The sequence below is a fragment of the Ceratosolen solmsi genome, unplaced genomic scaffold, assembly GCF_000503995.2.
Source record: "Ceratosolen solmsi marchali unplaced genomic scaffold, CerSol_1.0 scaffold1, whole genome shotgun sequence".
Lineage (NCBI taxonomy): Eukaryota > Metazoa > Arthropoda > Insecta > Hymenoptera > Agaonidae > Ceratosolen > Ceratosolen solmsi.
Genome location: NW_011948415.1, coordinates 9,874,123 through 9,892,753, shown reverse-complemented (window position 1 = coordinate 9,892,753; position 18,631 = coordinate 9,874,123). Strand labels below are relative to the sequence as shown.

Here is an 18,631-nt window from a genome sequence, read left to right as displayed (position 1 = left end):
TGGGCGGAGGGGCGCGGGGGACGAGAGAAACAAAGATAGAGAAAAGGAAAAAATTACGCATTTTATTTATAAGCTTGTGCGCTATTCCCTTCTACGGTTCACTATGACTTTTGAGAGAAACTTCCACGAGGGAGTGCGAATTTCCGAGTGGAGTTTTCGAACTGAATAACTCTAAGGAGCAATCAGAGCTGAAAAAGAATATCATAATAAAAGTCAAATTGCATGAAAATCTTTTAAAATGATACACTTGGAAGTTCTTTCTTCATCGAGGAGTGTTTAAATGAAAGAAGATTATGCGTTGCCCCCCCCCCCCCCCCCCCCCCCCCCCCCCCCCCCCCTTTTTTTTTTAATCCTCTTATAAAGAACACTTCGATCTTACGTATCTTCATATTACGCATTACATTAATCACTTTAAATTATTATAATAAAGTATAATGTATTTTTAACAATAACTTCTATATTAACATACACGTTGATTAATATAGTTTATATTTCCAATTGTTTTCCTCTTCTTTTCATCTTTATATAAAGTTTTATCTTAACTAAATGTAGTCTTGGCTCTAAAATTATGTGTATTTTCAAACTTTTCACGCAGATTATATTCTCATGCAGAGTATATAAAACTATCATAAACATAAAGGAATAAATAAATTATATAGTAAATATGCCTAGTAAACTTAAATTAATTTAAATTGTTCGACGATAAGAGCATTGTACAAGCTCAAAAAGAATTTCGTTTTTAAGAGTTCGTTTATGTGTTTCGTATATTTATAAATATTCGGAATATGAAGAAAGTGCTAGAACTTTATTGGCATTTACATTAACATTTCATATATCATCATTATATTATTCCGATGACGTGATTGAATAAACTTTGTTGAGTAATAAAATAGCGGACGAGCGAGTAAAGTGAAAAATGCGTCATAATGATTGAGCGATATATTGCCAAGAATTGTCCTCAAATTGTACATTGAGTTAGAGTACATGAAATCATCGCGTTCAGACATTGTCGAGACGTTTGTTGACGTGAATTGTCCATTCCCGTAGAATCCTTTGTAGTAACGCGTGGGTAGGGCGGCGGGGAGGGGGAGGAGCAAAGCAAAGGGGCGCATAATCTTCGCTGCTATTAAAAGAGCTTGTTGGGCAGCAGTCCAGCACTAGCTAAATAAAAACACCTCCTCGAAATTTTGTAAGCACCGCGATTGTTTCTACAGCAGCTTTTGCAGGAGCCTCGCCGTACAGCATGGGTGGCGCAAGCCAGGGTACCCCGACGCCGATGATGTCACCGGCCCCACCCGGTGGACCCCAAGACATGGCCGGCTACGGTATGGGCATTAACGGCAGCGACTATGGCTCCCAGCCGTATAACGACGGCTCGATGGGCTACGATCCGATGCACCAGGTAAATTACCAGAGGGATCGCCAGCGCAGCCATGACTACGACGATGAGTAGACACGGTAGAGCTGGCCTTTCTTATCTTATACTTTTGCATGCTCTTGGAGCTCGAGGGAATGGTGATCTTTAACGAGGGCGTACGTCAAAGTAAAATTTTTCGATAACCAAGAAACCACATTAATAAGCATTTTTCACTTTTAATGATAAATAGAGTCATAAATATTTATGACTTTTTATAAATTATTATTATTATTATTATTATTTTGAACATAAAAATGCATTCTTTTTTTTTTCTTTATTACGAGGTCAGATGTTGCCCTTGACTAGAAGATCACTTTTTTTTAAAGCTCTAGCTCAGTGTAGATGCGTTATGCATGTATTGTGTAGATTTTTATTGCGGTAACGCTTGTGTAAATAGTGCCTGCATGCTTGCTATCTGGTTTTGTTACTTCCTGTGGAATTATTTTATTATTAATTGTTATTAATTATCGTCTGTCAGTATTAATTAATTCATTGTGTTTAGAGGGGATTTTGATAAAACTACTTTTGAATTAAGTCGGGGGATGAGAAACATCCACGCGATTAAAAATAATGAAATCACTTTCTTCAATGTTGCTTGTGTATATATAGGCATATTTCAATGTATTTCACTGTTATTTTTCAAGAACAAAAATTTGTCCCTTGGTTTTTCTACAAATATTATCCGCATTATTGAGCAGAGAAACGGATAACTCCTTTAACTATAAATACTTTATAAAACAGATGAAAATAAGCTTCCTATTGAAAAAATTTTAATCACATTTAAAGCACAATTTCAAAACTCATCTTAATATTAAGTTAAAAAAAATTTTCATAATGTTATTATTGGTGCATTTTATCTTATTTATATAGATCGAGGGAAGTTTTATCAAAATTATAAAGCAAGTCGATTGGTTAAATTCTTTTGTTAAATTGGTATATCTTACGCTAAATTATTCATAATATCATTCATAATTATTTCACCAGTGTCTCGAGAACCAGCGAGTATTATTTATATTAATGCGAGTCAAGTCTCATGCATGGCGCACGTACATGTAGAAGAAGGGGTGAGCCATTGTCGCCTCAAGCTCCAGCGCTTTTACGTGACTCTGGAGTTGCGTTGAAAGTGCTGGATTAAATGCGAAAAACGAGTTCGAGCTAAAGTTCAAAGTCTTAACTTCGTTTGGAAATTTCTTGTGTTTCTTTTCATTGTGGTGAAAGTTGTGACACTATTAAAGTTTTTAACTCGAAACAACGATAATTATTATTTATAATATTTTTCTCTTTTTTATCTCATATTCTTCTCATTTTCATACGGATCTGAAAATTTATAGTATTGTTTTGGTTATTTTTCTGGGAAGTAAATTAGAATATTAATTAATTTTTATACTAAACATGAGTGAATGCTGTTAATTTTGTTATCGATCACATAATATAAGACATATTAATAGACGTTTTAGTTATATTATTCGATAATATCATTTCGAAGATAATTTTTTTAAAGCTCGAAATTGCTTTAATACTAAACTCGACGAAGCTTCGTTTTAAGCCCATTCGTTTCACGCGCTTTCGTTAGTACGCATTAACTTTACGGAGTATCATCTATTTCCAACGCTTGTGTACATTTATTTGCCAAAAGTGCATTTACGAAAGTGTGTTGAAATTTAACTCCAGGATTTATATCCATGTATGTGCGCCCGATGTACGCAAGGTTTATATCTTACGGGGGTTAAAATTTTGAACATGCTCTGGTAGTACGAGTCACTACTGTTTGTGCGCGCACATACACAAGCGTCCGGAACTATGAAAATCATCTTATACGTGTATATTTAAATAGAGGAGTAAGGTGCAGAAGGTTGTCGGAGAGTACGATGTGGAAGGACTGAATGAGAGTGCGAGAGAGAGAGAGAGAGAGAGGGTGTGTGTGTGTGTGTGTGTGTGAAAGGAAGGGCGAGATAGGGGGGTTGGGGTGTGCGGGTGAGAATCTTAGGAGAGAAACGGGCGGAGAACACGACAACGGTATATAAGAGGAACCGAGCGAGCATAGCCCAGGGGAGGAGGCGGGCGCAGTTTCGTTACTGTTAGCATTGTAGCTAGTAACCAGGTTGCTTAGTATGCATTGGAGTTGCAAAGTCACTTTTTTAGACCGGGTACGCTACTACCGGCGCTCGCACATAGTAATGGACTACACGAAGTATATGTATGTGCACGTAGCCACGGCCACGAGTAACGCGCGACCCCTGATAACGACTTACTGGAGAGACGCGTGACTTCCCTATGCATTACGATACTTTAGCTACCCGCGAGCCCATATCGATGAAGCTTTTCCGATATTTACGCTTACTTTTTTGTCTCCTTCGTTTATTTACACGATTAACAGAAATGGTACGGATTACTATTCTTAGGTAATGGCTCGTGTTTAGTGGCTTCCGAAGCAAACGTTTTCGTTTTAAAGATAAATAGAAAGAGACAGAGAGAGAGAGAGAGAGAAAGAGAGAGAGAGAGAGAGAGAGAGAGAGTGAGAGTGAGAGTAAGAGTGAGTAAATTGTTGTTGGATGGGATGAGAAGGGAGGGGCGTCTTTCAATGAAGATTCTTTTACAGAAAGAATCGTCAGTTTTAAGTAACAACGGCAATGGAAATTCCCTTTTAATACTAAAGAAAACTAATTAAAGTGCTAAAAGTTAATTGATGTTCTCGAGGAATGTGATAATAAAATTTACTATCACCTTTTAGTCTTTTAGTATTAATTTACATTTATATTTCATAGGTAGATGATTATTTTTCAGTTAAAATTAAATTCATTAAATCATAAATTCAGCAATCAATATGATCATTGAACGTAAATTTAATGTAAATATAATTTTTTTTTACTAATATGTATTTAATAACATTGTTCTCCTTGTGCATTAATTAAAAACTAAAAGAAATAATAAATAGTTAGATGGCTTCGATGAATGGAAAACTTATTTGACTATAAAATTTTCATTATCGCAACTAACCATATTTACACACGATTTCCTCATGATAAATCCTTTCTTAGTCTGAACGCATAAAAATCTAACACTAAACTATAATAGTTGCCCTAACCAAAGTTTAATTATGATTTTTATTTTAATTTTTTTCTTTTTAAATAATAAACTAAAATCTAAACAGCTGACTGGTGTTATATTTTCATGAAAATCAAAATTAACATTTCATGAACTGTGTTTGTTGCAACGAGAGTGCAGAGTGAGCAGTTTTTTGTGCTTTATTTCATATTAATCATTTTGCTCGAATTAAAAACGAAAAAATAATTCAGCACCCTAAACCAGCAAACGTTTTTTTTTTCTCGCAAAGTCAACGTTATAATTAAATGACAAAATTAAAAATTCGTTCGTACATTAACGTGACTTTGTTGCAAACACAGTTCTTTAACATTTATTCCTCTTACACAAAAACATCTTTTCATAGGATTCATTATTTAACGAATCTTTTGATTATTTTAAAGCTGAAACATGTTATAATTTTTATAATTAGGTTTTTAATCTCTGCTGATTTTTACTACTTGCAAGTACAAATAAACGTTCAATATCGTCACGAATTATTAAAACGATTAACATCAGTTCATTAATAACGGCCAAAAGAATGTTAATGCCCAACTATGCAACTATTTGCAAATAATTCGAAGATAAAAATTACTTTTTAAATGCTTTCATTCGGATGATCCGAAGAGTAAAGGGTTTTCGGTAAAAGCTAATAATATTTATTGTTATTTGTCAATATTCTGAACATTCCAATGAAGTTTAAAATTACCTCAGAGATTCAATTCATCAACGCTAATTGTAAATTAATGTTGTCATCTAATAAATGTAATATACCAAATGCACTTGTCTTATCTCAAAAATATTTAAATAGCATGAAATAGAATAATATTACATTAACTTATAGAATAATAAGCTGTTAAGCATTTATAAATCATTCGAAGCATACATCGCATCAGCAATATAAAAATGTTTCTTTAAAAACAAAAAAAAACAAAAAAAAAAAAAAAAAAAATTACTTGATTAAACTGTAGTAGAAGAAAGGAATTAACGAGTCGCTGTAAGAATTTGGGGCCATGAAGCAAATATTAATTGTATAGTAACAATTGGGATTCCGTGTTATATTTTTGCAGTGACGCGACACAGGCATAATGTCGCATAAGTGTCATCAGGGCCTAAGAGACGAAGCTCACCTCTACGAGCCACATTGGATCTTACCTCCGTTGCAACAAGCACAAGATACTAGACTGCAAAATGAAATAAAATGTTGAAAAGAAAGAATACGGGAATAATCGATAGCTATTCTATGATTCAATGAGGGTGTGACCAACAGTTGTTAAGAAACGCCGTTCGTTGCTTAATAATTCTTTCCTTAACGCGTACTTACCTTTCGCAAATATTGTACGGATACGTAAGCGATGAACCGATTGTGTAATTAATTGGCGTAATGGATAAAATGATAAGAAAACGCCTCTCTTCACATTTAGGGGGATGTGAGTTGTGAAGCTCTAGCCAAGTTTTTCATTAAATTCGACGTAATCTTCAATTTGCTGATTTATTTTTTACTATAGATCGCGCACAGTTGTCAGATGATATGTGATTACCAATGAGAAATAACATTGCACTCGAGCAGTAATTAAATAATATAATGATGGCAATTTTAATGTAACTTTAATAATAAAATACTTTACCCATAACTAGACATCCCCGTAAATGTTGGTGTTGCATTGGGTTTCATTATTAGTGAAAAGCTTTCTCCCTCTATTATAAATGTTCTTCTTTGAAAGTCTTGTTCTTAAGCTTGTAGGTATCTTAAATAAGTGTGCAATAAGAATTTGATAATAAAATTTCTTTTAGTAGAGGTAAACGTAGTGAAAGTAAAATAATGTCTAGATATAGAGAGTTAGTAATTGGAAATATTATAATTCGATGTGATTGATCCGAAAATATAATGTATAAGGTTTATACGTTTGTACATACATTGCATGACATAATTTGTAATGCAATGTCAATTCGCGTACTGTGTATTAAGCTTAAATATATCGATTTATCGACGGACATCGAGTGTATGAAGTCGCGCAACAAATAATAACAGAGGTTAGGCACATGCAGCAGATAGAAAGCATCCTTTTTAAGGATAAGGACAATGATACTATCAGTTGCCAGCGGTAGCATGTATGAATTGCATGTTGATTTTTGTATATTATAACAATTGTTTTATACAGTAGTACGTGTGTAAGTGTGTAAGTTTTATGTTATATTTTAAAGAACGATTGACTGGGATTTTTTCAGACAACTCTCAAATTTCATTAATAATATTAAGAAACATGGTGATTGTAAATTAGATTTCCGTAATTTTTTTTTTTTTTTTTTTTTTTTTTTTTTTTTTTAAACTTTGTTATCAGTGATATTATTTTACGTTATTAATTAGAGACGCGTAATTAAAACAGTAATATTTTACTGTGAATTACGTCGAATGAGCTTTATCGTAAATTAAAAGTATTAAAAGTAATTGTATTTTTTAAAATCATGATTCTTTTTGTTGCCTATGAATTTGAGAATCGAATGTTAGAACCCTTGTTCAACTTGCCTTTCGCCTTTGTTACTTATTGTTTTAATAGATAAGAAAAGTATATTCTTTAGAAGCTGGGAGTACACGTAGATAGGATTGATGAGTTTTGAAATATATACCACAAAAAAGAAATAAATAATTCATTATGAGCAGCTGAAGAATATCGATGGTGTATAATTTCTTAAAGTTCTTTTTTTTTTTTTTTCATGTTGCTGCTCTGCAAAAAATTGTTAAAAATCTTTTTATTTAAACGTAAACGATTTTTTGCTGTAATAAATATTCAGTTAATAGCATTATAAATGGTCCGAATAAAATTTGATACATTTTTAAGGAAGGATAATTTATTAAATTATAGAATACATTGCTAAAAAAAAAAAAAAAAAAAAAAAAAAAAAATAAAAAAAAATTTTAAAAAAAAAAAAAAAAAAAAAAAAAAAAAATGCTAAAAGCAAAACAGAGCGCAATGATAGAGAAAATTTTCTTAAAAATTATATTTTAAATTTTGCAATCGATATTCTCTACTGCTTAGAATTTTTGAGAAACGTAGAAATATATATATTATATGAATACATACACGCGCACACTCTCGCGCGCGCACGCTCACGCACATATACACGGACAGACACACGCGCACACGCACGCGCACACGCAAACGCACACGCACACACGTTATTGAGCTTGTTAATGTAAAACAAAAGAAAAGTAATGATGATTAAGTATTGAGTGTTAAGGCTTAGAATAATTGTGAATAATTAGAATAATTATTAGTAGTATTGTATGTAAATATTACGCGTTATAAATAATGATACGGAAGATTTCTTGCAAATTTCGTGCCGCTAAATGGGGTGCTTATTACATATACTTATTGTATATTTGTAATTACGTGAGTTTGTATAGATAATTATTGTATTAGAATATAAACTTAAGACAATGTAAACTATATTCTCCTAAGAGCGGAATGTACGTTTCGCACAATGTAAAACGTCTGTTTTTTCAAAAAGAATTTAAAACCTCGATAAATCTCGTATTTGATTGGGATTATAAATATATGAAGTAAATATTATTTCCATCGCTTCGATAGTATCGTAAAAATAGTTAAATTTATATTTGAGAAAGATTTGAGAAAAGAATATCTAAGCATATTCGTGATAATAATTAATCTCAGCTCGTGTAACGTGCTTTTTTTGATTAATTTCAATACGATTTTGCAGTTTTTATAGGAAAGTCGGCGCGATTAGTGTAGCATTATCGACGGTCTGAAGAGAAGGACGAAAGGTACTTTGAATATGTCAATATGTCGTATAATGAAAGACGTTCGTGCAGACAATATTGACGCTTTAATTGTCGCTTGACAGTGTTATTCGCTCAAAAGTCCGGTCAAAAGAGTCAAGTCAAAAGAGTCAGTGTCGAATAAGAGTTTGTTTTTTTTTCGTTTTTTTTTTTCGTTTTTTTCCGTTTTTTTTTTTTTTTTTTTTTTTTTTTTTTTTTTTTTTTTTTTTTTTGAAAATTTAATCACAAGTACAATAAGCGTTATGTAAAAGTATTAATATTATAATTCATAGTAATAAGATAGAACGGAGTTTGCTTTGAGAAAATCTTTGGTGCGTGGCATACTCGTATACAACATTTCCTTCGTCTATAAACTAACTCATTTATTAGACGTTATTTGCAAGTAATGTTCAAATCAATAGACAATTTTTGTTCCACACTGTGTAGTGACGTATCGAATCGCTAATTGAAAAATGCCTATTAATTTAATTAATGCCGAAATAATGTTCGAAAGTTTTGATAAAGGCATAGTAAAGATAATTGATTTACTGTCGTTTCCTTACCGTAAGAAAAATGCCATCCGCTAATCGAGATGCAACGTAGCCCTTAGGTTGTCTTAAGTCCACATTCCTGCACACAATTAACTATATATTATGTAACGGTAACGGCTGTATCGCCCTTAAGCAACCTCCCACGAATTATGTACAGCTCGTAATATTCGCAATGCAGATGGCTAATTGTTATTCAAATTATATTTTAAGCCTTGACATGCCGCTCGCCTTGAACGTCGCACGTTCAAAACGAGAATCCTTTCAGTGCTTATATCTAAATGCATTTTACTTAGACATATTAATAAGTCTGTGAATGTAAAGACAAAAGAGAAATAATGATGACGCAGGGCAAGGCAATGGCCGGGGGATGGATGCAGCAGAGCCGCGAGACGGTGCCGGAGTTTCCGCCGCTCCACGGCGATTCCGCCGACTCGGATTCCGATCGAGAGAGCAACAGCAAACCGCGCGTCTAAACAAGCGAGACAAAACGACAAAACGCGTTCAATCGGAGGACGAATAACGAACGATCCAGTCGCTTTACATTTATTTTGTTTTATTTTTGCGTTGCAACGACACCAACGGACACGCACACCGAATTTGCATTAGCAACGCGCACGTACACGCTAAAGGATCCTCATTTTGCGTTATGAGTTGACGTTGCACTCAAGATATATATCCATGTATACTTGTATTTGCAGCAACCGTAAGGGCCCTATTTTCCTTAATTTTATACTTTTTATTTTTATTGTTTATTACATTTTACATATGATATTATGTAAATTTAATTTTATATGTTAGGTCACGTGAATATTGTATCGTATTAATGGTGCATTACTCGTCGATGTATGCATACTTATTAGCTCATGTTTTGTAACGAGAATTTATCCATGCACTAAAGATAATTAATGCATGATGTTATTAATTTTCTTCTACTTCTTCTTCTTCTTCGTCGTTTTTTTTTCTTCTTTTTTTACATTGTTATTGGGGCTGCTAAGAGCTCGCGTACACTTAGATGCGAGTTTATTCAGAGTTTCAGAGTATTTCTTCTTTTCATTGATTAACGTCTGATTATATGCAATTGTCATTCACATGCAATGTAGCTAATGATATTTTGTCGATTGAAAAAGCTGATTCCTAAAGCTTATAAAGTTTATTAATTTATTTGTCGTTCAAAGGGTATACGATACTTGCTCTAAAATTGTAAGCACCAATGACAATAAATGAATAGAACTTTCATTTAAACACTTCACTTGTACAGCTACACTGTTTGCTTTAAGGTTTATATGTATAAATAAAATCATTAAAAGCAGAATATTTTGAGGAATTTGAAAGAAAGTAGCATTATCGATTTAAAACATGTATTTCTTATCATCTTGGTTTCGGCAAAATCATGTCATATAGGCTTATAGCATACAATTTACGATTAAAGTAACACATCTTTGTATTTTTTTTTATTTTTTTTTTTTTTTTATTTTTAGAGACATAGAGGTGACAATATTAACGGTGTCTTTCTACGCCTTGTCTAAGGGAAAAGAGAGCATCGCGTACGGATTAGTTACTATCTTATACGCTAGTTTGCCACTAAATGATTTACGAGAGTGCTTTGCTTCACTACTCGTTTTTAGATTCTTGTAACGTTTTACTCTCGCTTCGTGCCTTCCATCGCTACTATCATTATCATTATTATTATCATTATTATTATTATTATTATGATGATTATTATCATCATTATTAGTATGATGATTATTATTATTATGATTATTATTATTATTATTATTATTATTATTATTGCTATTATTGCTATTATTGCTATTAATATTATTATTATAAATATTATTATTATTATTACTATTACTATTACTATTATTATATCAACTGCAGTTTTAATTTTAATTGTCTACTGTGTATCTAGGTATAAAGGATTTTTTTTGTACATGGCATATTCGCTTTATTGTACGTTTAATTTTAACCATTACATATATATATATATATATATATCTGCATGAGATAAGCCAATACAGTATCGGACGCGATATAAAATATTTACCTTTATTTTTTTTTGTTTCATGTTCGACGTTAAAAGATATTAATATTTGATTATCACGATACATGTTCTTTCATGTTTCTTTTTTTTCCCTCCGTTAAATAGCGTGTACATGCCTTGTAAACACTATTAAATGCTATTGCAAATAATGTTCCGAGTTTAGAGCCATCAAGGATTATTAAGTAAAAGTTTTATTATTATTTAGTGTTAAAGATTTTTATAACAATTTTAATTAGAAGTAAATTAACTTGGATAATAGTGATAAAATGACAAATTTTAAAGCTGCATATTGGATTGAGAAAATGAAGCGTTCTAAATACATCACAGATTGTAAATATTTAAAAAATCAAAATACCGACAATATGACCGGGCGATAAGCACGGAACTTGACACTATTAAAGTTTGCTTTCTTACAAATGTTCATTCGTCTTATATTTTAATTTCATACCTTTTCAATTTATATCCTTTGATTGCGCCTGCCATTATTTAGCCTATTTATATTTATACTTTTCAATTTAGCCGCTCATGTATATGTTCTGTTATTATTCATGTGTTTTTATATTCATGCATGAAGAGAAACATAAACTTTATATATAATTAATTGGACTAGCAATTTTTATTTTTCACAAGTTTAATATGAAAATATAAGTTGTTCAATTAGATGTCATTTACTTATAAAAGAGTATTGAAATTTTCTCTAAGTGCTTCTAAATAAATTCAATGGATACTAATTTCGTTATTGTGGTACAAATAAAATCGCTTGCTGTTGAAAATGGACGAGTTAGCATAAAAATACTTGATTATTATTTTGATTTGATGTTGCAATTTTGCAAAAGAACGAGACACAAATCAACATCTTAAACATTACCAGCATTTATTATGGTAAAGGTATTTTAGAAAAAATTTCGCGTTATAATTAAAATGATGTGCTTTACACTATGTCAGAGCATTCATTTCAAAATAAATACACACAATTTAAGCAATAATATGTTTTAACCTATTGTAAAAATAAGTATTCATAAGTACTAACATTAGTGATTATATTCTTCACAAAAAAAAAAAAAAAAAAAAAAAAAAAAAAAAAAAATTAATAATAATAATGCATTGACTACTGTTATTAATCTTCTATGAAATGTTTCAAATCATCGTAATACAAGCTTTCTCACTCTCCATTTGGTGCACCGAGTCCTAATAAAATACTTAATTATATAAAATTTCATACACCATGAACTGTCGAAAATGAAGAATCGACTTGTGTAGGAAAAAATTTTTTTAATTTACATTCGTGTAAATGAATAAATGTAGCGATATTATATGTGTAATTGGTCGATATCCACGCATAATTTAACTCATTAATTTGTGTAACAATAGGCTTATTAATTAGTAAAAATAGAGCACATAAAGAATAATGGATATTCTAATGAAAGGGGGGACACTTTAAATTGAAAACACTGAGCTGCCAAATCGCCCTGTCGAATTTTACGCTGGAACTTGACGTTTGCTTTCAGGAGCTGTCACCTTGAAATCCTTAGGAGAAGAGGGCCGGGAATCACGCGGAGCAAAAAATAAAAAAAATGAAAAGAATTTAGCACAAGCGAAGGGCATACCACTAAAAAATTACAAAATATAATAAAAAATAAGAAACCCGTTCGCGTAATCCGATCACCCTACTATCTGTGATCCCAAGCTCGTCGCTTAATAACGACGAGTAATACGAACTAAACTCGATATTAAGTAAGCTCATTTAAGATTAACGACGAATGTCCCGAAACCATAGAGCCCGAGTGTTTATTATATGCTCCAAACCTCTATTACATACCTCTTAAAGAAAGAAAAAAAAGAAAAGAAAAAAAAAATCATGAATATTACGAAAAGAACTCACATGTGCTTCCACATAGGCAAGTATTTCGAATGCTTTATTAGTAGATTGGGTAGATTAATCTACTGAAAAAGAAATGAAAGTGGCGTAAAATATCATACGGAAGATCAAGTTTAAAGTAAATGAACGAAACGCTCAAGAGCGCATGTGTGTACATATGAAATATGCAGCCAATTATTGGGAGCTGAAAGAATTATATACAAAAATTGTTTTTTAAATCTTTTTATAAAGTTTTTCATGGCCAGATGATAATAAATAAAAAACAAATAAATGAAAAAAATAAATAAATAAAGAACGACGCGATTTCTTACTCCTGGTTTCGGTACATCGTCGGTAGAGACTTTTCGTGAAAAAAAAATTTTAATAATGATTGAGTAACTATAACATGAAATAAACAAAAAAAAAAAAATAACAAATAAATAAATAATAATAATGAATCGTTCGAGTAAAAGGTAAAAAATAATATTAACATAAGAATGGTTTTATGGTGAAGCAATGGTCCTGCGACAAGACACAACTGATGTATACGATTTTTCAACATGAGAATATTATATATTATAGCTATACATATGAAAATATAATGAAGAGAATAGTCTAGAGAGAAAGCGTAAATCGTTAAGTAACATCATTATAACGATGATAAATATATTACTTATATCATCACGGTTATTAATTCAATTACAATTGCCATTATTATATATTACCACTCCATTGTGATGAATAATATTATTGACTTATTATTACTACTACTATTATGATTTCGATTGTTTCTATCGTCATTAATATTATTATAAATGCGCAACGAGCTAATTTCGCGGTAAGTCAAGACTATTTTCTACCATGAATGAAGAAATACACTCGAATCCGTTCCATACTAACGCGAGAAATTAATTTTTATATGAAAACATTAAAATCGTGCTATTAGAAAATTGATATAAACAGCGCAATATTATTATAATAATAATTATTATTCTCATTATTATTCTCATTATTATTATTATTATTATTATTATTATTATTATTATTATTATTATTATTATTATTAAATGATTAATTGATATTGATTGATTAATATTATTATCGTCATCCTGAATTTGACTAAAATTATTAAGTAGCGCGTAGAAGGATGATATCCCTTTTATTGTATAAAAAGAATGATGACGAAAAAATGGAAAATTAAGCAAAGGTGCGATTAGGTCATTAACTTTATTGTTAATAAATACGTCGCGAGTGGATTGTAGTAAGACCAATGATTGATTTTTATTCACGCCGAAATATAATATTACAATGTTATTGATTTAATGCAAATCACTGGAAATAGTTCGTGTCGACTTATATGAATGATATTGTTAAGTCGCATGCAAAGTTAGTGAAAATTTATCAATTAGAATGCCGTCGCCCTGCGGCTAAAAGTCAATTTTTGGTCTTCGAACGTCGATCTCGTAGCGACAAGTACAAGTGCATTGTGGCACAACTAGTATACGACAAAAAAGATCGCCTGTAGGTCGCTGAAAGCGCATCCTCGGTCGTTCCTTAGGCAACTCTAAACTTTATTGAAGTAAACGAAATGAAACGAACTAAAATAAATGAACTAAAAATGAATAGAGATCAAGACATTTAATATTCGCGGTTACGCGGTATAAATTTAACTGAATACACATACCCTGCGATTTTTTTAAATCATTGCCTATCTCTTCTAAATATTCTTGCTCCACTTTTGTTATGGAGTATCCAGAAAAATGTCGCCGCTCTTTGTGCAAAAAAAGTCAAAGATGTTTCTCTGGTCTACCGAATTTTCTTTGCATTTACGTTTTCAGACTTTTGAATTGTAAACTGAAAATACAAAAAACACCGCACTAAGAGAACTTGAACCGGGCACCGACGACGAGCAGAGATCAATCTCCGATCGATCCTTTCTTTTCTAATATAATAATTATGCTCAAACTCGTAGGTAAATAAGCACATCGTCGGAGTCGGTGAAGGTTGTTATCGCAGTGTTTCGTGATACGAAGGTATACCACAATGAATCATTGTATCGAATGAAATCATTATGATAACTAAATAAAATTCTTAAACATTTTTGTTATAGTTTATTTCAATATATACCTCATTTACTATCCAAATCCATACTTTTGTATATTTTTCATTATTATGTATAAGCGCATCATATCAAAAATCTAATATAACATAAATTGAAGATTTATATCTGAAAGTTACAAATACATCCAAAATAAAAAAAAGAATATATATATATATATATATATATATATGTATGTATATATGTATATGCATATGTATATGTATATGTATGTTTAAGGAAATAAAGTTTGTATTAAATTATTACTAATCATATACATGATTGACACTTATTTTATATAATTCTAAAAAAGTTCATTTTCACGTAAGTTTGCGATAACAAAATTATTTATAAACATCAACTCATTACATATATTTAAATTTAATAATTATAACTTTAAAGCATTACGTTATGTATATTCTCGTAAAATAAATTTGCCCATTATATTTTAGTATATTACAGACATGAACCTTTATTTTTCAATTAAATTCATTAATATCATTATGTCAATTTTAATCTATCCAGATTAATATTGTTTTATAATGTATTTTGTACAATAAGATTTTTATGTTGCCAGTAATTTTATTAAATTTTTTTTTTCTTTTTGTATTTTGATTAAAAATATTTAGATAAAGTAAATGAAATCGTAGCATTTCGCGACTGCTCCGGCAAGTACTAAATTACATTTTTATGATATATATTGATAGAATAATAATTGATTTATATATTTACCAAGTTCTATTCATTTGAAAACTATTAGATATTTAAAAGGCGTAAGCTATTATTACTAAAGTTTCAAGAAGTTTAACTTAACAATAAGATGCAATTATTTGAAGAAAAAATTTTTTTATTGACTATATCTCGTCCAGTAATGCAGTTAATATTTACTATATGGATATAGTATTTCATAATTGGCTTATATGTTGTTTTGCATCTGCATATTGTAATTGTTAAAGACATTGCAATTAAACATTTGATTAAAATCTTTATTTTTTTGTTAAATTTCGATTATAAAAATTATTTGACTAACTCAATATGTTAAATCAGATGAAATAAATGTCCATATATTTTTTTTCATCGTAAAATCCATTTATTTAAGAATTTTTAAAAGTATTTTGGAAGGATTTATCAATGCGAATAAAATTAATCGGAGACATTTTTTTTTATATACATTATTTATTTTTCTTCTTAAAAAAAGAATGAACTTGAAATCTGTTGTTGGTTTGAATTTTGCGATTAATGATTGGGCATTTTGAAGCGACGATACATACTAGGTTTGCAAATTGAACTAATTAGGTATGTATTTATAGTATTTTTTATGTATAAGTATCAGATAGGTGACCTATCCCATTATAGGATAATACATAATTAATAATGAATTTTTACGTCGCCGTACACATACAGAGCATACAATATTCGTGTAAAGAGCGATTTATAACATTGAAAAAAAAAAAAATCGCATCACTTTCTCTTTACGTAATATTTGCTCTATGATGGCGTTTGATGAATTTCTTAACCGAAGGACAACCGCTCGGACTAATATTACACATAACAATTCTCAATACTCGTTAAATTCCCACCGATTCGCATCCTCTGCAAGTATATAGATTCGTCATCACACATATAATTATTTATATATTTTTTACAAACGTAATGAGAACATGGTAAAAGCTCGGAACTATTGCGACATAACTGCGCTTCATTATTGACAAGAATAAGTTTTAAAGTAATTCGCAATCATCTTATATGGCATTTATAATGTGCAATTGTATTTTACGAGTTTTATCATAATGCTCGTTCAATGTAATCGTTTATATTAAAATTGCAAATTGTTTGTATATTGGTGTCAGATATCAGTAAGAATTCAACATAATTTAACTATGATGAAACGTCAGTCACGTCGCGTATTATCTTCCATTAATATTAATAATATTTAATCTCATTCAATTGCAGCATCTAGTAATTTTGCACGCATATTTCCCGATGCTCTATACATATCTTAATTCCTAATTGTAAAGTTTCTCTTTTCTGGGCGCTATATTTATACTTGCCTACGTGTATGTATAATTTATACATATAAATACATTTATATGTATATATATAAATACATATATATGTGTGTGTATATATATATATATATATATATATATATATATATATATATATATATATACACAAACACTCTTATGTAATACATACGCGCACATATAGGTTCTTTATTATTTTTTCTTGAAGAAAACATTAAAATGTATTTCATGCCATATACGTGTGTGTGTGTGTGTGTGTGTGTGCGCGCGCGCGCGCGCGTGCGTTTGTACGTGTGTGGTGAATGAGTTGTGTGTGTGTGTTTATATATATATATATATATATATATATATATATATATATATATATATGTATATACGTATATACACTCACACACATATATGCATAACTCCATAATTTGGATAACAAAATATAATAAATCAAAAACAAGTATAATGCAATAGACCGCCCGGAAAATGTTCTTCCTTCGTCAATATTTTAAAAAGGAAAAAAATCAAAATCCAATGAAAAAATACGAAATATTTTCTTGCTATGGTAAATGCAAGTAATGTTGTCTATTGAAATTAATATTTTTAATAGATTGAAAGAAACAACGAATTTACGTAAATTTCAATTCGATTTATCTCAACAATTAATCGTTAAAGCCTCTTCCAATTATGCACGCAAACTATAATTTCTTTCCTTCGTAATCATATAAATATTTGCTCTATTTTTTTTATATTTTATTAAAAATCAAAGCTTCCCATTGTTACTTCTCATCGTACCTTTTTCTTTTTCTTCGTTAACATACGCTCCGTATTTCCTTTTATATAATAAATATTTCTTTATCTCTAAGATTTATAACAATGAGCCTTCGAAGTAATTGTACTTCAGTCGTTTGTTCTTTACAGTTCATTTGCATTCTTACAATGATCCAGTAATAAAATGATTTATGCAAATCAGTTTATGGATTTACAATTAACATTGTGTTTGTGTGTATGTGTGTGTGTGTGCGCGCGTGCCTTCGCGCGCGCGCGCGTGTGTGTGTGTACAATCATTGTCTGAAGAAATTTCAACATTTCGTTGTCATGTAAAACAATTTATCTTGTATAACTTTTTCGCTTATTACCATTACGACGAATAATTTTTAATTGTGAAAATTAGTATCCGTGATTCATTGTAATTCAGTCTTAAGAAAAAATAATAAATACCACGGATTTTTCTTTTATTATTGTTATTTTAATCTCTCGTATATTATTGCATTGGAAACAAAATCTTTTAAATATATTTTTAATTTTATGAAAATGTATTTTATATTCAATATTTTTTGCTCTTTCTAACGCATTCAAATTTTTAAGTTATTTTCCGATTTAAATTATTAAAAAAAAAAAATTATTTGTATGGTTATCGATACATAATAAACATAAGTATATGAATGAATATTTATTGAAATGAACTAAATCATAGGAATAAATATATTTTATGTGTGAAAGTGTATAGATTTGAAAAATCTAAGCGAAAGATTTTAATTTTAAGCAAGACTATTGATTTTAATACATATTCACTTGTTTTTTATTATTATATATTAACTACTACGAGATTTAATTTATCGAAATTTTTGCATTCTCTTGTCGCTAATTATATTCTTTTCATCTTTTAGACACAATTATGCCAGCTCATTCAATCGACTCCATATTTACGCCCATCATCGAAAAGAACACCAATATTTAATAAAAAACATTAATTTCTCATTCGTATTATAATTAAGTTTACAGATTA

At 30.2% G+C, this 18,631-nt stretch overlaps 1 protein-coding gene across 6 annotated transcripts in view; it reads left to right on the top strand.

Annotated features, from left to right (window-relative positions):
* Nucleotides 1-12,696, top strand: part of exd (PBX homeobox extradenticle) — a 55,011-nt gene extending 42,315 nt beyond the window's left edge. The window contains exons 8-9 of one of the 6 annotated variants that reach the window (XM_011507888.1): nt 1,215-1,458; nt 12,380-12,696. In XM_011507888.1, the coding sequence (XP_011506190.1) occupies nt 1,215-1,453 (239 nt within the window). In that variant the 3' untranslated portion in view covers nt 1,454-1,458; nt 12,380-12,696. Of the gene's footprint in view, nt 1-1,214; nt 1,459-5,568; nt 6,782-9,174; nt 9,541-12,379 lie in introns of those variants that run through there. The other 5 variants (XM_011507890.1, XM_011507886.1, XM_011507887.1 and 2 more) reach the window with 5 other exon arrangements.
* The last annotated feature ends 5,935 nt before the right edge of the window (nt 12,697-18,631 follow it).